Below are 19,983 nucleotides of genomic sequence, written 5' to 3'. Positions count from 1 at the left end.
AATGAAAACCATGGATGACTTTTCCAGTTATTTCCAAACCACTCAAACTTGGCAACAAAAGAACATTTTAGTATTACAGTAAATGTTAGCACCCCGGTGTTTTAAGTATTCATAATATACATTTGGCTCGATTTGTAAGCTTCATAATCTTTTTTTTTTTTTCTTCTGAGCCAATAAAACCAGGAGTGTGGTGCCTTGTGTGCTTTCACAGTGCCATATTTTCAAATAATCATTTTTAATAACATTATTTCTCAACTTTTTCGTATTTGTAAAGTAACCTGGTGATAATGCTGCCATACACTGATATTGTAACCAATAAAAAGACTTTTAACCACATCTTGATATGTTCGGTTTCATTTGTCTCTTAATTGTGTAATTATATTTAAATATGGATGTATATCCAAGTTATATTACATCCCGTTTTCAACTGAGAACAAAAGCCTGATCAAAACATTGAATCAATTGTAGATGGTTTTTCACTCAAAAGTAAACTTTCCAAGTCTTTTGCGGGAACGAGAGAAGCAAAGCATGCACTTCCATCACTTAGCTGGTTCATATTCGAAGATCCCGCTCGTCCTGGTTTGCTTTCATCTTACTTGCAGAGAAACTGCAGCTTAATATTATGTTGCCATTGTTCATTTTAATGTCTATATCAAAATTCACTGATGTAATTGTCGTGAGAACATACTCTTCCTCTCACTTTCCTCTGGATTTAAAAAGCCTGTGAACGTCAACTGACAGATTTTGACACGATTTATACGTACTGTAAGATTGCCCTGAACAAAATAATATTTGAAAATAAAACCAAAGACGCCTTAAAAAGTCTTCAAACTTGTGAAAGTGATGCATTTGGATTCAGAAGGTGAGCAGTTTTTTGCAACGGGTCAGTTCTTAACTAGGATTAATAGTGTAATATCTATTCTAAACTAAAGTTTCTTTAACACAGTAATACAACAATTTAGTAATGTTTTATTATTTTTTATTACACAGGAGGAACTTATTTTCAGGATATTACATTGACATGCGTTTAGAAATAACAGCAAGTTTGTGAAAATAATTTTAACATTGGGTTCTACTGATTTAAACTGCTACAAGGAACGTATATAAAATGGGCTTTATGATCAAAAGGCAAATCTACAAAATCTGAATTCCCTGTCTGATGACATGAAGAAAAAGGCTCTGTGAAAAAGGCTGGGTGTAAGTAAGAAATAAAGTTTGACTCCTTCATTGGGCTGAACCTGAACAGAAAACTGATTCCATTAAGTTCCAGCTTTTTACCCTCATGCTTTGCTTAATAGGGCAGCTTCACAGTTCACAAAATAGTGTTTGAAACTGAATATCTGTACAGAAAAACCTCAACCAAAACAGCACTGAAACCAGCTTTAATTCAAGAATACAAATTTTAACTACAAGTAACTTTTTCCCCTTGCATTCCTCGCAACATCTGGTGAGTTGAGAATTCCCTAAACAGCAGGGCGTACAGTATTCACGAGTTACATCACTCTCTGGAAGGAGCCGAGGGTCCGTGTGAACAGAATCAGGGTTGAGGACGAAGATACAGGGAGCTGAAATCCTCCAACTGCTTTTCTAGAGCCGTGGCTTTATGTCTAGGAAAGGAAATGTGTCTATTATTACAAACGCCTCAAAACGACTGATAAGAGATGTGGAAAATATCACTTGTGTGACTCAAAGCTTGACAGAAATACAGAAGTCTCCAGATGCATTTGTTAAGTGGATATGGAGTCTAAATACTCTCATTAGTGGTGGCTCAAACATTGGGAAGGTTACTTTGGAAATGTAATAAGTTACCGTATTTAAAATGTAACAGTGTAACTATTTCAATTACTTTATTAAAGTAATGTAACTGATTACATTCGATTACTTTTCTAAATTTGTAACAAATGTTACATGTAAAGCAGGCAGGGTTAACTTTACAGTAGTATTTAACACTGATTACTCTCAGAATCCTTCACTTTAATTATGATTATAATAATTTAATTTCAAAGCACAGACACCACAGAATCAGACTTTAGCAGATATATTTACTCTGAGATCATTCTGTGGTTAAATACAGATTTAAAATCATAAGATATAGTTTAATAGCTATGATACTGTTTTTGAAATCAAAATATTTGCATAACTACGACAAATATACAACAATATTTTGGAAAAAAAAAAACAAAGCATATACACATTTTCTCGATTATAGATCAGCGAGCATATACATAAACCCAAACTCGAAATAAAACAGTTATCAAATAAGCATGTGTCCTAAACTCCTGAAACATTACTGTCTCATATTTTAGAGAAATCACTGCAATTTATGAAAGAAATCAATATGTGTGTGAAAATATTCAGATGTAACCCCCTTTGTAATCTTTAACGTTTTCATAAGTAACTATAATTACAGTGGCATTTATTGGGTAATTAAATGACGTAATTCTGTTACATGTGACTAGTTACTCCCCAACACTGACCTGAGCACTTTAGATCGGTTCTGTACAGTTTCCAGCTTCTGGATCTTGTCAGTGAGGCGTTGGATGTCATTCTCCAGGTCCTTCTGGGTGATATCGACTTGCTGGCAGAGTCGAGCGAATGTGCTGGCGATTTCTCTGTATCAGACACACAAGAACACTTTAACATTGTTTTCTACTTGCACTTGAGCTGCAGTGAATGTCATCAATAGCAGTGTATTCATCTCAAAACGACTGTATAGTCCACATGGAGTATAAACATATTCATATTGGTGTTTCTGCATCCAAACATGGACATCAACTTCATCACAGACCAAACTCTGACGTCAAAACACTTACTGCTGCACTTGGTGGCTGCAGTTTGAGCTGGTGAAACTGATGATCATTTGAAGTTTCTCGGTGGCGTAATCCACAAACTGTTTCTTCAGGGCTCTTTCCTTGGCCTTGGTGGTCCAGGTGAGTCTTTCAAACAGGTACAGCATGCCGTACAAACTCATGGAGAGAGCGATCGTATGCCAACCAACTGTTCGCCACACCTAACAGAAGGCAAAGAGTCATGAGCTTCAATAACAATGCATTCATTTCCAACCCATGGGAAGTTAACGTCACATTTACAGTCATCTGGGGAGTTTTGTGGGCGATTGGGAATTGGGAATTTCACAATAAGTTGGTATCACAAATTCGCAGCTGGGTCATTCTGTGTGAAATCAACAAATTCTGAAACTTTTTTTTTTTGGAGAAAGACACAAATAGCCAAAATATTCAATGTCATCATGGATGAATATTTACTGAGTAATCAACTATTTTGTAGAGGGGGTCAAAATAAGATTTGGAGCCAAATTACAGGAGGTGGGAAATAATTTCAGATGGATGGCAGAATCATTGTTATTTTTACACAGATTGGTAGTTCTATTTGTAAAATCTGTTGACTTTAGCAATCTTTGTTATGGTGACCATTCAAGAATGGGAAAAACCACTATTTGTGTTCTTTTCTCCAAAGTTTGCATGGCTGTAACTCAATAAGTATTAAATATATCTTAATATCCTTTTAGATTTTGGTTTAACAAATGTTAATTGTTAAGGCCCTATATGGCTCAACTGAGTTACAAGCATGCAATCTTTGGGGACAAAATGTAAAATGTGCTTTTTCCCATTTTTGAACTGTTACCATTGATGTAAATCAACAGAATTTACTAATAGAGCAACCAATCTCTGTGCTAAAATAACAATGATGCTGCCATCTTTCTACGGTCATTTTCCACCTCCTGTAATTTGGCTCTGAATCTCATTTTGACCCCCCGCTACAAGATTTTGGATTACTCTGTAAATATACAGTGGCACGTGAAAGTTTGAGAACCCCTTGCAGAATCTGTGAAAATGTGAATAATTTTAACCAAATAAGAGAGATCATACAAAATGCATGTTATTTTTTATTTAGTACTGTCCTAAGATTTTTACATAAGAGATGTTTACATATAGTCCACAAAAAAAAAAAAAAAAAAAAATAGCTGAAATTATTAAAATAACCCTCTTCAAAAGTTTGTGAACCCTTGGTTCTTAATACTGTGTGTGGTTACCTGGATGATCTATGACTGTTTTTTTTGTTTTGTGATGGTTGTTCATGAGTCCCTTGTTTGTTCTGAACAGTTCAACTGAGCACTTTTCTTCAGAAAAATCCTCCATGTCCTGCAGATTATTCAGTTTTACAGCATCTTTTGCATATTTGAACCCTTTCCAGCAATGACTGTATGATTTTGAGAGGTTCAAGCATTCACTGATGCTCCAGAAGGAAACACGATCCATTAAGAGCCAGGGGGTGAAAACTTTTGAACAGGATGAAGATGTCCAAATTTTTCTAATTTTTTTTAAATATCTTTTTTTTTCCATTTTTCGGAAGACAAATTAAGTACAATTTACCTTGATCTTCAAATTTGAAATTCAAAGTTTTATGCATCATGTTTCCTTCTGGAGCATCAGCGAATGTTTGAACCTTTTTTAATATTTGTGTTCGAGTCCCTCAATTGTCCTCAGTGTGACAAGATGCATCTCAAAATCATACAGTCGCTGCTGGAAAGGGTTCAAATATGCAAAAGATGCTGGAAAACATGGGATTTTTCTGAAGAACAGTGCTCAGTTGAACTGTTCAGAACAAACAAGGCACTCATGAACAACCATCACAAAACAAAAAACAGTCGTAGATTATCCAAGTAACCACACACAGTATTAAGAACCAAGGGTTCACAAACTTTGAAGTTTTTGTTTTTTTTTAATAATTTCCTAAATGTTTTTATCATTTGGACTATATGTAAACAGATATTTATGTAAAATATCTTACTCAGGACAGTGCTAAATAAAAAATAACATGCATTTTGTATGATCTCTCTTATTTTGTTAAAATTACTCACATTTTCTGCAAGGGGTTCACAAACTTTCGCATGCCACTGTACATCCATGGCATTTAATATTTGGGTTTTCTTCATAATTTATATTTCTTTCACCCAGCTGCTTGGTTTGAAAGTGACTTCATATATTGCTACACTACTGATAATAGACAATGGACCACTCGCTACACTAGGAATGGTCACTCAAGTATTTCTCAATTTATGAATCAAATACTCATTGCAGCTTATTATGGCCAAGAACTGCCCAATAAGAGGACATCTGACCAACCACATATATAAAATAAAGGTTTTTCTAAAGCATTAATGAAAAGCATTGAGATAATTCTCACCACTCCTCCAACGATGATCACGCTCATAGACGTGCGGGAGGTGACCGAGGCCAGGTTGTTCACCATGGACATCATGAGCTCTTCCTGTACCAGTGATTGCTGATTCTGAGACTGAGCCGCCGCTGGGGCCGAAGGGGTGCTTGGCGCCGTCAGCTGAGTAAAAAACAACAATTGACCATTAAAATAGGAATGCACTGAATGTTCGGCAACCGAAATTGTTCGGCTGAAAATAGCAAAAAAAGCTCTTTCTGTGTTCGACCGAATAAATTGTAAAAAACAATGGCGTGACGCGATCAAATAGAGGCGCGCACTAATGCAGCAAACCTGTTGGCAATGTGGAAGCATTTAAAACCAATTACTATTTGAAACGTGCAACAAACATCTTCCCAAATTCATAATGACAATCATTTATAAATCTGCGGTTGCCAAAATAAATGCTGAGAAAAAGCAAGGACTGTGTTAAGTATTGTTGTTTTGGAATTGATTTTATCTTTGAAAAGCAAGACAAAACAGTAAAAAGCATATTTTGGCTATTTAATTTATGCAATTGTGAAATATATGGGAAGAAAATTTTCGGCCAAGAATTTTCATTTCAGTGCATCCCTACATTAACTCCTTCCCCACCAAACAGAATTTTACAGGTTTCTGTGTTCTCACTGTTATACGCTACGGGACGCTATTACGCATCTCCTGAATGAGTCTATAATGTGCCGATCAAAAACACAGACCAGGAAGATGCAGAAACTATCAATCTCATATGCAAGCATATGCATATGAAAAATAATGCGATCGTCAACACTAACCGCGTATATATGAAAACTGTCTAATGCTACAGAGTGAAATGTGGATCCAGAAAGTGTTCAAGGCCTGTGCAAGCTTTGGGATACTGATGGAAGTAATCTACTGCATCTTTGCTTTGATAATATTACTGAATATGATCCAGATGTAGTATTTGCTAAAAATGCGATTTTCTCAGCTTTTTGCTCAAAATGTTGCTTTTTTATGAAACCTACCTACATTCAGGCGTTGATAAAAAACAATGCTTGAAGCTAGAATAAAACTGATTTTTTTTTGTTGTTGTTTGAAAGTAGAGGGTCTGATGTTTATTTTGAAGTATTGCATGTTCAACAAAATATTCTGGGGGCAATTCAATTTTAATGAAAATCAGCTAAAACGCTGACGGTGGCTGGAAACTTTTTTCAAAAACGCTGGCGGGGAAAGAGTTAAAAACTTCCATTGAGACCAAAACATGGAGGCTGAAGGTCAAGTTCACACAAGCATCTCCATGTATCTGATTTATGTACCGGTAGGGTCTGATCCACCAGCATCAAGGCACGTCTGGCGTTGACAGGACCTAGGAAACGATGGACCAGCGCAGTCCAGCCTAAAGAGAACTGGAACTCGATGTTCTCCTGGAAGTCTGAGCAGAGCGTGGCACAGTTGAGGTCGTAGCTGAGCTCAAACTTCCTGCTGGAAATGAGCATGTGGAGCTGGCTCTGGGCAGCAGAGGGCAGCAGAGGCTTCAGACACTCTGGAAGCACAATAGGCAGGTAGATTACTAAACACACTCATGTATCACTCTATAAACTGTCTAGAGACTGGTTTTATGGTTTAGCGTTGCTACAGCTGATTGGCACCAACAGAATAATAACAATCAAGTACATACTAACCTTTGTAAAGAATTATATTAGCAACACTTCACCCATTATCAGAGATTGTCTATTAATAGGATTGTCACCTGCTGGTGTTTCAATATCAAACGCAGGTCACTGTCTGTCCAGGACCTGCTCTCACATACCCATCATGTCTTGCTGAGACGACTGAACGGAGGCATTTACTGCACTGGAACAACGGAAGGCCAGATTCTTGCCCATGCCCTTCTCGATGTGGTTGAGAAGATCCTGAAAAAGACGAACAGATCAGATCAGGTACTGAATGAGATGATAATTTCTAAAGCTACAAAAACAAACTAAAATAATAAATACTATGGGAAAAAAACTAACATTTCATACATATATAAAAGACCAGGTACTGAATGAGATTTCTGAAGCAAAACAAAATCAATTAATTACTTAAAAAAAATCAATAAATAATAATAATAATACATACATATACAAAAACAGAAATATTATATACTAAATTATTTTAATAATATAAATTCTATAATATCTAATATATACATATTAGACAATAGTGTGTATCTACACACACACACACACACACACACACACACACAGAAGTCCTGGTGCTAAAAAACAATTAAATAATATTTTTATTATATATTTTAATTAGTGCTGTCAAACGATTAATCGCGATTAATCAAATCCAAAATATTATACTATATCTATACACACACACACATATATATATATTTAACATAATATAAATATTTAATATATAAACCTAACAAATTTTCATTAAATATATACATAAATAAAAAATTATATTTATTATTAAATAATAAAAAATTAAATAATATATATATTTATTTATCTGTAATATAAATTATATAAATATAAATACATGTAAATGTTTTCAAAATATATACTGTGTGTGTATTTATATATACATAAATATACACAGTACACACACATTATATTATGTAAACAAAAACTTATTTTGGATGCGATTAATTGTTTGACAGCACTAATTTTAATAATATAAATTGTTATATTTCTTCTTTTTTTTTTACATTTGATGTTTAATATGCAGCTATGTAAAGGATTTTGGACCAAAAACATTTCACTGAGAGTGTGATGCAAATACAAAAACATATAAAGATGTAGTTAGTAGTAGGTCAGCTCTGTTCATATATTTAATTGTGACAGATCTATTCTGAAACTCACAGATTTGTAGATTTTGAGCACATGTGGTGACGGGTGGAAATCTGCATGAAACTCGTCTATGAGCACAGACAGACGGCAGATCTCTTCTGCCATGGCGTCCGACACCTGAAACACCAACTACAGTCAATCCTTCACACAACATTAAATCTGCTCTGGACTCTGCTGAAAGACTGGTCAGATTACCCATAAACAGCAGCGAGAGGCTTCGAGTCACATGAAAGCAAGACTGTCTAACAACGAAGTTCAAGAAGTACAAAAAATAGCTTTTCTTAATACATATTACAGTCAGCGGCGGACAGTAGAAGTATGTTTACTCTGCTTTAAAAGCACTTTTCAAGTGTCAGTACTTTATCAGAGTGTTGTTCTTTAGAACACTTCACAACATTCCAAAGCATAAAATTACACTTTCTCATATTAAATGCCATTTAATACTTAATTACATTAAAAATCGATTACTTTCTTACTTTTACTGAAGTAACAATAATTCAAAGATTTACTCGAGTACAAGAAAGTACTACATTTTTAATGTTCTTAAGTATTAAAGGTAAAACAAACAACAACTTATTTATGAAATGTAGTGCAGTAAAAAGTATGGCATTATGCTCTGGAATGTAGTGAAGTAAAGATTTCTACAGAAAAAACTCTAATAAACTATAGATATTTTTTAAATTTACTTGAGTACAGTAAAAATACTTCAGTACTGTGCTCCTCTAGTTATATGACACAATTTAAATAGTAAATCAGTTAATCAAATTAATTCCTTATGATTAACCTCTGTAAAGCCTGAGATATGAAACAACAGTCAGAAAAAATCTATTTTTTTATGGAAGTTTTATGGATCCTTTGGACAAAAATTAAAAAAAAAGTTAGCATTTTTGGGTGTTTTTTTTTTTTTTTTTTTGAGTATCATATTTGGTCCATCATGCTTTTATGGCTCATATAGTCTGATAGAGTGAGAATATGAAGGAAAAACAGCAGTTTGCTGCAGATGCTGATATTTCTATGATGAAATTCTGATGCTTGTGAAGTAAATCAATGAGATCTTTATAACAGTAGAGCAGATACTGACATAAAATGATCTAAATATCAGCGGTCGCTCTATATCTCCAGTAATATGTCTCAGTAAGATGATATCTAAACGATCCAAACATATAATGCAATGCTGCTTGAGAGATGAAGAAATAAACGCTCCTCAGAAGATGTGAGATGAAGATCATTCCTCCGCTGAGGAACAGAGAAAGTAAAGCTTCTGGAAACAAACGCTCCTCTAAAGATCCTGATGATCAGATTTGAGACGCACTGATTTATCTAGAAAATGATTGATGGAGAATCAAGTAAAGCTGAGCTGCTTCAGTCCAGTAAGAGTTCATCTGGAGATATGACTGCAGTTATTCTGACGTGTACCTGGTCTTTGACCTCCTCTGAGATGGCCTCGATTCTCCTCTTGATGTCCTGGATGAGCAGATTGAGTTGATTGCGGACGAAATCCAGTCGGTCAATCAGATACTCTCTCTCCTCCTGAGAAACCACCCTGAGATCAGACATAAAACACGTTATTGCATGAATGATGATCACATGGGACGCTAATATACATAAAACTCATAACTGAACTGTTAAGACTTTTTGGATTCATCTCAAAGATGAAACGCTTCAAAATAATCAGCTCTCCTTGTGTAGCTACTGGAACTTCTGCTACAATATTCCCAAAGTAAAGAGAAACAGACGCACCTCTTGTCCGCAGCGGCGATGTTGATTTGATCCATGATGTTTTTGACTGTTTCTGTGATCTGCTTTGCTCTGATTGTGTGCTGCTCAAACTTTGTTTTCACTGCTGAATGCGAGATACACTCCTGCGAGGTCACACACACACACTACTGTGACAGGAGCCTTCATGGCCGACTTCAAAGGGTTAAAGGTTCAAACCTGCTGCAGGCGTGAAACTAAAACAACAAATTAAGAGCAAAAACTGCAGCAAATCTAAACCCTAAACGTCAGCGGCTCTCCACTTCATCTCACAGTAGCATGAACATAAAAGCAAATCATATCAATAAAACACTGCAATCAACACAAAAACAATAAGGGGCCAAAAAGTCTCCAAACACCACCTTTTTATCAAATTTAATATTTTTTTTTTTTAAATGTCTAAGTATTTAATGGGTTTAAATTAAATGTCTAGTTGTCAAATAAGGCTGCACGATTAATCAAAATAAAACCAAAATCATTATGTGGCTATGAATTAATGAATTAAATTACATGCTTTAAGGGCTTCATGTGGTTTTGCATCAAAATATAAGTTCAATGGATTAAGTTTAAAAATAAATAAATAGACAGATATTATATTAAATATATTATATTGTATTTCTCATATTTATATCCTCATTTGGATTTTATTTTACCTTTTTATTGAGTAACAATATTTATTATTATTATTATTAATTTATAATCATGTTGATATAATCACAAAATTACAAATCATAAAATTTGTCCAAATTGTGCAGCCTTAGTCCAATTGCAGTATTTCTTATTTTGCTTTTATTTAGTAATTTTTATATTTTTATTTAGTACTATTATAATTTTTTTATTATCATTATATAATCACAATATTATTACAAAATTTGACCAAATTGTGCAATAGCAATAGCACTATTTCTTATTTTGTTTTAATTTAATAATTGTAATATTTTTATTTAGTAATAATAATTATCATTATTTTATATAATTGCAACAACCCTACAAACGAGCACAGCAAACCTGGATTTTATTATTCTTTAAATCGCATCGCTAATCACATTTTTTTGTTTGTTATATATACTTGCCATTGTATATAACGAATACTGCTTTCATTCCTCTTTTGTAAGTAGCTTTGTATAAAAGCATCTGCTAAATGCATAAATGTAAAACCCTAGATTTGAATGTGGACTTCACTGTATTTGAGGGATCACCAAAAGCACATTTGTATGAATACAGCAAATAAAGAAACTGAAATATACAGCAAAATAAGTCCATCCATACTAACTGAACAGAAAGAAGAGGGTGAAACAGAAATTCAAACCCAACTAAAGAAACCAATGTCCTCGCCTCAGTAAATCTAGACTTCAGCAATGACGACACAGATTGAGGAATAGAGACGCTCACGCCGGCCGCTGGTTCAGTGGAGAGAGACTGATGGGTTAAACTAACTAAACTCAAGCAGATTAAACCCTGAACACTGCTCAGATACTGGACATAATCATAATCAGAGGAGGAGGAGAGGAAAACCTGTCTAGAATCAGACTAGATGATGTTTGGAAGTCACTTCGGATGAAAATATCTGCTAAATTAGGAATTTATATATATATATATAGAGAGAGAGAGAGAGAGAGAGAGCCTTTTAAGCACAAAACCCCAAAATTGGCAGAAAAAAAATAAAGTAAATGATATTGTTTATTTTAAAGAAAAAGCCAATTTTAGGACCGTTAGGATGTTTTGAACATCTCACAATCTCAATAGTTCTAGTAATACGCTTAATATTCTTTATGTAAAATATAATGTTGATTTTGAGTTGAAATATGACCGGGATATGTCATATTTTCTATCCTGTAGAATAGCATCTACTCCTGCATTAGTGAGTCAAGAGCTGGACTCTCTGAAATAACTGGTGCTGGTTTAATAAGTTTCCAGTGGCTCAAGCTTCATAATGCTGTGTATAATCATGCAGGGAATGCACAATCGTTTCAGCTCTTTATCTGAGCTCATATACAAAACTGTAAACGGTTTCACCCACTGCTTACTGTAAACATGAGTTAATCATCCAAATCTCTAGATTAAACTAATACTGATGCAAATTAATAAAGATGGAGATGGATTTCTATATCCATTGGTACCTACTAAATACAAATTTGTTTTTGGTCTTTTTTGTTTTTATATAACTGGCGAGTTCCCACTGTTTGTGTCACTTGCCTCAAACGATCTCTCAAAGTTCTGGAACTCCTTCAGTCGCTCCTGAAACCCTTCAGCTAAAGCTCCTCCTATAAACACATAATGCACAGCAGTCTTTATTATGCCCTGTTTGTATTATGAAAAACCAGTAGAGCAACCTACCAAAAGCATTAGGTCAACCATTAGTACAACTAACAATGAAACATCTAGCAATACAATCACGCTCAGTCTGAATTATGCTTTAGGACAGTTTACAAATGTGCCTTTCACAAATCACAAATATTTCAGTCAGCCATGTTTCTCTTTTATGCTAAATAAAAATGTAAAAAATCAGATATTAAATACACAAAAATTACCCCAAAAATATATTGCTAGTATCACATAAAAAAAAAAAAAAAAAAATATATATATATATATATATATATATATATATATATATATATCTATATATATAAAAAATAAACATTATATACTAATATATATATACACACACACACACACACATTTTCATAAATACATATATTTAATATAATAAATATATTTTAATATAATATTAGTTATAATTTAACTATATAATATTATACTTTATATATATATATATATATATATATTTTTTTTTTTTATAAATACATTTACTAGAAAAATATAAATCCCACACTCTTTGTTTGCATCAGCATAAAAATATTTTAATATAATGAGTAATATTTCAGTCAATCGATCTTCCTCAGGCTTTACCCAAAATGTACTTTAAGACTTGAAATGTTATTTCCTTGTCCACTAAAAGTACGTTTAGACATTTCAAGGTTTAAACTAAATATATTTTCACTTTGGAAAATATATTTACTTAAGTCAAGCTGTTTACAACATATATTTATCTTAAATTTGAAATGGAAAAAAAAATGTGTTACAGTTGATCAAACTATGAAATCATGCAAGAAATCACTTCACGTTTTAGTTGAAGTGACTTCAAGCTTTTTTCATGTTTTTAGTTTAAGTAGTTTAAGTTTTTTGGCAGACTGTCATGTCAAAGATGATGTGTTAATAAACCGATATCTATAAAAATACACAAATCTGCATGACAGTTAAATTTTTGTAAATACCCAGATCTGATTCCCATCTGCTAGATGTGATGCTGGCTCGTGAACCCCTTTAGGATCACGCTCTTACCCGTCTCGGGCATACCCTGCGCCCGCTGCATCCGCGAGTTCAGCACCTCCTTCGCCGATACGAAGAAAATACGATTCGGTGCTTGTGTGTGATCCACCACCTTCAGCTCCTCCACCAGGAAGTTCACGCACCTGTCCGTGTGCTGCTTTCTCACCTGAGACCATAAAAACCACCACAAATCAATGACATATTTACAGGTCGACCGATATCTCTTTTTCTGATGAACGATGCCAACATCTCAGACAGCAGGGTGACCGATAAAAGGCCGATATATACACTTTTATGAACTACTTTCAGTGGAAACTAACTAAAGTCTGCTCGCTATATGTTGCTAGATGATGCCATCCTGGCACGTCTTGGAAACTGGATAAGGTTTATCCAAGAAGTTACTAGATTTATCACAAGGTGACTTTTTTGAATGCCGATATCACAATAATTAATTTAAAGATCGTAAAAACACATGCATAACAATTGCTAAAATGGAATTTATATTTATTTTACATATATACTAAATAGAAAATATACTAAATTAATATATTTATTATAATTATTTTTTATTATAATTATTATACTATATTATCATAATTTGAAAATGAATAAATATGAAAAAAAATCATCTGAACTTGAAAAAAAATTATCTGTAAAATATACAGATTTATTTAGATGGGAACTACTTATTCTGTGAATCTATTCTAGTATTTTTCACAAATAAAGAAATTGTTAATAATATTTTGTCAGTAACGACGAGGTTATTTTTAAGTTTAAAATAAAAGTCCAAATAAAAGTCCCACTTCTGACTCTTTGACCAAACAGAAATACTTCTCAGCCGATGCTGATATTTAATAAATATTGGCAGATACATTGGCCTTGATGATATATACTGGTGGAGCACTCATCTGTAGAGAGCTGAATAAACTCACGTCCTCCATGTATTCGGGTTCGGCAGCAGAAGCGTCCCAGCGGTTGTTCAGGATGAAGATGTTGGGCTTTGAAAGGCGTTCATTGACCTTGTGGAAGAAATGCTTCTCCTTTAAAAAGAAATAACAAAGAGGTTGAGTTCACTAGAGGTTGTGTGATGGAAAGACTACACACACACACACACACACACTGGCAGAGTAAAGACAACACACGTGTGTTCACTCTTATCTAATCAGCTGCTGAGCAGCAATAAACTACAGCATTAAAAGAGTCCGGAGCATGAAGAACATGCACTTAAACAGAACTACAGGAACATATGAACATCACATGAGAAATTATTTGAAATATCTGAAACACTGATATGTGGACATATGAAATATTGGTTTGTTCAGAACAAGACTAAAACTATAAAATAATAAAACTTTCATGCCTTGAAATCAAAACTTGATCTGAAATTAAATAATATAAATATAAACCCTTAAGCTTATTTATTGCAGACAGTTTATAATGTTTAGTTTAACAATGTACTAAAAACTAAAACTGAAATCAATAATAAAAACTATATAGATATATATAAAAACGCTCAGCAAAAGTACTAAAACTTAAAATTAAAAGAAAATATGAAAATTAAGACTAATTCAAAATATTAATAAAAACTATAAAAGTATCTCAGTGATACTAAAATAACAGTTTCATACATATTTCTTTATGTATATTTTATATTTTAAAAAAATAAGTCATAGAATGTTAAATAATAGTTTGATAGAATGTAGCACAAATTAATTAAATATGTAAAATTATTAATTTATGTTTTGATGTAAAATAAATAAACGTGAAATACACTTTAAAATGCAGCAGATAACAACAATTAATATTTCATGATTTATTCAAATATATTATGATTTGTTTATATTGTCTGCTACATTTTATGTGTATCTTATTTTTATATTTCACATGGTATTTCATGTTCTTTTCCAAAAAAACAAATGTAATTCACACATTTATTTATTTATGCTTACTTTTCACTGTACTTTTATTTACAGCAGCATTCCAAGGTATCATTTTATATATTTAATCTGTTAAATCCCTGCATATGAATACATTATGCAACAATAAACGTTTCAAGTAATACACTGTAGTCACGTGACCTATTCTCAATGTCAAACAGTGTTTCCAAACACTTCAGCTTTATTTCCAAGTAAAGCAGGATATATAACAGGACACAAGCTATAAAAAAGAAAGAAATGTAGAGCAGATGTCATCAGAAAAATCATAAAAAGTGTGTGTTAAATATCAGAATGAAGCCAGGCGGTTGGAAAGTATGGATTGGAAACTAATCAGTGTTGTATACTGTATACATTTTGGCAAATGCATCAGGTGTTGCAAGTATACGAAAAATAATGTGCACAGTATACACTGCTACTTTGTCTGGTACAATTGATTATTTTCCTATTATAAACTAGTTTGGTTTTGGCCTGTTTTTCCATGAAGAAAAGTTCTAGGATATCTGCCTGATCATTTATAACGGGGTGTTTATCTGCCCTTTAGGAAAATCCCCCAAAGCATCCTGGGATAGCATGTGGGTACAAGCAGAGTTCAGTCTAAACACATTCTTCTGAACGGCACGCAACCAAACTCTGAGCGACCGCTCCTGCACCGCATACTTTCCCATATTAGCACACTACAAACACTTCACCGCATGTGACGGCACTCGCCGCTCCAGACCCGTCTGATTAATGTTTGTGTCACGCTTCACACACCGCATGCTAACAGCTCACCGTGTTCATTAGAGTAGATTCAGAGTTGGCCACCAACACAAACACATCCGCGTCCAGACAGAACTTGTCGATCCAGCTGTCCAGCTGTGTGGTGACGTCAGTGCCAGGACTGAAAGAAAGTCAGAAAGAGTCATTCATACTTTTATTCATCAAGGATGCATTAAATTAATCAAAAGTGACAGTAAAGACATGTTCCAAAAGATTTCTAGTTCAATAAATGCTGTTCTTTTGAACTTTCTGTTCATCTGTGAATCCTGAAAAATGAAATATATCACGGTTTCCATAAAAATATTGTGCAGCACAACTGTCTTCAACATTGATAATAATCAGAAATGTAAATCAGTAAATCAGTATATTAGAATGATTTCTGAAGATCATGTGAGACTAGAGTAATGATGCTGAAAATACAGCTGCAGATCACAGAAATAAATGACAGTTTAACACATATTCACATAGAAAACATATATTTAACATTGTGAATAATATTTCACAATTTTACCGTATTTTTGATCAAATAAATGCAGCCTTGATGAGTAGAAAATACTTATTTTTTTAAATGCAGATTTCTAAAATGTTCAACGGTGGTGTATTTCTACTATAATAATAATAAGTCAATCACCCGATTATAATCAGTTCTATTCAGGATGTGCTGCTGTTGCCAGCTTGATAGCACTAGGATTGTAATTATGGGTGGATCTTCAGATTAATTTACTGCATGTTAAACATACACACTTGACTTTAGTGGGACTGAAGCGTACCTGTCCACCAGAACCAGGTCGTCTCTGAGGAGAGCACACTTTGTTTTGGGCCAGAACACTTTGACCAGACACCCAGCGTCCAGACTCTCATCCATATGTAGTGCGTGAGCTAACTGATTCACCGTCTGCACACAAATACTTTCATGACTCAAGACACTATTATTTGAGCAATTGTAACGCTTGTGCCTGTTTTAACCAGAAAGTATATCTCATGAATTGATTTCATAAAATTTTCACAAAATTTTACATTAAAATTGTAATAATAAGAGAGGCATTTATGAGATTTTTTGTCTTCATTTTCAAACTTTTATTTATTTTAATTACATTAATAATTATTTATAATAATTTAATTATTTTAAATTACATTTTAATCATCAAAAAGTATATATTTTTAATTGATTTCATCATTAACTTTTGCAATTTAATAATTTAGTTCAACTTTAACAATAAGAGAAGTCTTCAAAATCAAACTTTCGTATTTTATCCCCAGTTCTGTGTTTTCATTAACAATAACCATGTTAATTGCTTAACTAAATTTGAATTATCAACTGATTTCATTAAACTTTTAACTTAATAATGAAACTTTCCCAATGAAAGAAGCCTTTAAAATCTATTTTTGAGAAGTACATTTCACAATATAATGGTATTTCTGTCAAAATAAATAAATGGTATTATTTCTACTGTTATTATTACTTTGAAGTACATTCTACTGCGCAACAGTAATGTATTTCTGTCATTATTTATTCAAGTTAAACCGAACCTTTATTTTGGCAGGTTATAGTGAATATCTTTGTCTTTCTGTGAGTATCAGAACACACAGACCTCATATATCACTCAGTCTTTTAATATTCACAGACACTAGTCCGTATCATTACACGGCTCTAATTTTAATCTAATTTATTTTGACACATTGCATACAGTAAATTCCATTTTTATGACTGGATTTGTGTTTTCCAGAAATCATAGGGTCCAATTGAAGCAAATGCTCTTGTCCGCACCTTGATGCTTTTCTCCTCCTCGGAGCCTTCGGTCTTGAGAAAGGCCTTGTCTTCATCCGTGCCCTCCACGCTGAGGAAGCAGTTGGTGGTGTGTCCGATGCCGCTGGGCAGCACACGGTCACGCAGCATGGCGTTGACAACCGTGCTTTTACCATTGCTTGTTCTATAATTAACATTTATAACATTTATGGAGGTGAAACACTTATTTGATGCAACTTGTGGTCAAGCACAAAACCCACCTGCCGAAAAAGGCCACCTTCATGTGTCTGCGAGCTAAAACCTCTTTAATGGTGGAGAGTTTGCTCGTGTACGACTCGATCTGATCCAGCTGTGTCTTGTTTGCAATATTCTCCAGTGACTCATTATTACAGGTTTCTGTTGAGACACAAGATACAAAACACATGCAAATATTTAGCCTTGCAACTAACACATTATTAACCAGTCCTGCACATTTCTAATACAAGTCTATGGAGGATCTGTGGGATGTTTTTAAACTGAATTCAAGTCAAATTCAGCTTACCTTTTACAAACTCTGTTCCCTCCTGAACGTAAACCAAAAGCTGCTCAAAAACCTCGCCGATCTTCTTTTTGGCCTGAACAAAACGCTTCAGCGGAGAAGGATCTGACTGCTCCATGTCTACACCTGCATGGAGAATATTTCACAAACCCCATGAGATCAGGAACAGGGTTATTATCGTTAACTGAAACTGAAACTAAACCCATACATCGCATGAAATAAAAGAAACATGATCTGAAATAAGAGTGATTTTATTTCAGCTAGTTGACTAAAAACATGCCTTATTTTTGTTTAGGTTAAGTTGAAGTACTAATAATAATAATAAACCTGAAATAAAATAATTAAAAAGTATATACCTATTTAAAACACTAAATAAAAATACATCAAAATGACTAAAACTCAAGTCATAAAAATATCAAATTCAATATATGAATAAAAACTATAATAGGACATTAATAATGATAGTATACTGAAATTAATTACTAAAGGAGACAAGTTTAGGAGATTTTATTATGGATTCTCATTATTTTATTTATAAATTAAATTGACTTACTCTTAACTTCAAAATCTGAGCCGAAAACTGCAAATAAAACAATATTTTTATCGAGGTTAATAAATCTGGAAACTCCTTTAATTAACAAACAAAACAAACAAATAACAGAATCATAGCATTACCAATTTTTGGGACATGTGCGGTTATATTATATTAACATTAGCAGTGTATTGTTTGAGTAGCATGGTATATAAACACAGTAAACACTGTTTTCACCAGACACCACACAGTACATGATACAAACACAGCAATACAAAAGTGAAAGTAACTCACTTCAAGCACTAAACCTGTTCAAAACCAGAATAATCTAGTGATTCAGAACAAAATTAAATCTAAACACGATGTTTATATAATCTCATCAAAAACACGAGTATAAAGCAGAAAAGGAGATTAGAAAGTAATTTATTTAAAATCTATATTTTATAAACTCTACCCTGTTAAAACGTATATTTATTTACGTTAACTACATAATAATTAATAAAGTACAGATGTAATGATCAGGATTAAATAATGTTATCTGAACTGTCAAATGTTTGCAGAGGTGACATAAGCTTTAGCTTTAGCGCAGCATATTAATCATAAATATCTGATTTCAATCATTCTCTTGCCTTTTTTATATCGATATCATCACATAATCACTCTAAATGTTGTAAAACACTTAAATCACAGAACTTACCCAATCACAGGAATATTAAATCCTCTCCTGTCATGACAAAACACACACACACTCACTGCCGACACTCAACATACGGGATTTCACAATAAAAGTCCCAGAAGTACATGCTATTTCAAAATAAAAATCCCAAAAGTACATACTATTTCAATATAAAATTCTCAGAAGTACATGCTATTTCAAAATAAAAATCCCAAAAGTACATACTATTTCAATATAAAATTCTCAGAAGTACATGCTATTTCAAAATAAAAATCCCAAAAGTACATACTATTTCAATATAAAATTCTCAGAAGTACATGCTATTTCAATATAAAAATCCCAAAAGTGCATACTATTTCAATATAAAAATCCCAAAAGTACATGCTATTTCAAAATAGAAGTCCCAGAAGTACATGCTATTTCAATATAAAAGTCCCAAAAGTAAATGCTATTTCAATATAAAAGTTCCAGAATTACATGCTATTTCAATATAAAAGTCCCAGAAGTACATGTTATTTCAAACTAAATGTCAAAGGACGACAGATACCGCAGTTTATGGAAAATTTACATCAATCGTTTAAAAAAGTTTAACTTTTAAAACGTTTTAACTTTTAAAAGTTAAACCCGACTCCACCGGGCTGGGACACTGGCAAAGTATCGCTTCTTTTTT

At 33.2% G+C, this 19,983-nt stretch overlaps 2 protein-coding genes across 4 annotated transcripts in view; one reads left to right on the top strand and one right to left on the bottom strand.

Moving 5' to 3' along the window:
- The window catches only part of gnb4b (guanine nucleotide binding protein (G protein), beta polypeptide 4b), a 15,450-nt gene extending 15,107 nt beyond the window's left edge, over nt 1-343 (top strand). Inside the window, exon 10 of one of the 2 annotated variants that reach the window (XM_079396846.1) lies at nt 1-343. This exon is cut by the window's left edge and continues 1,784 nt beyond it. The gene's annotated coding sequence lies outside the window, so the exon portion shown is untranslated. The other variant, XM_079396847.1, reaches the window with a different exon arrangement.
- A 607-nt stretch (nt 344-950) lies between these two features.
- Nucleotides 951-19,429, bottom strand: LOC306857131 (mitofusin-1-like). Of its 2 annotated transcripts, XM_079396845.1 has the most exons (19): nt 19,335-19,422; nt 18,659-18,685; nt 18,109-18,231; nt 17,828-17,963; nt 17,589-17,751; nt 16,591-16,715; nt 15,833-15,941; nt 14,057-14,164; nt 13,137-13,290; nt 11,991-12,058; nt 9,780-9,901; nt 9,456-9,582; nt 8,052-8,156; nt 7,004-7,106; nt 6,510-6,736; nt 5,206-5,358; nt 2,814-3,010; nt 2,478-2,612; nt 951-1,607 (listed from the first exon to the last, which is right to left on the bottom strand). In XM_079396845.1, the coding sequence occupies exons 3-19, from the start codon at nt 18,221-18,223 to the stop codon at nt 1,538-1,540; spliced, it is 2,217 nt and encodes a 738-aa protein (XP_079252971.1). In that variant the 5' UTR covers nt 18,224-18,231; nt 18,659-18,685; nt 19,335-19,422; the 3' UTR covers nt 951-1,537. The 2 variants fall into 2 exon arrangements, with proteins under 2 accessions (XP_079252971.1, XP_079252970.1); XM_079396844.1 differs by lacking the exon at nt 18,659-18,685 and having other exon boundaries at nt 19,335-19,429.
- Between the last annotated feature and the right edge of the window lie 554 nt (nt 19,430-19,983).

The sequence above is a fragment of the Barbus barbus genome, assembly GCF_936440315.1.
Source record: "Barbus barbus genome assembly, chromosome: 37".
Classification (NCBI taxonomy): domain Eukaryota; kingdom Metazoa; phylum Chordata; class Actinopteri; order Cypriniformes; family Cyprinidae; genus Barbus; species Barbus barbus.
Note: the sequence above shows the minus strand (reverse complement) of the source record. Positions and strands in the feature narration are given on the sequence as shown.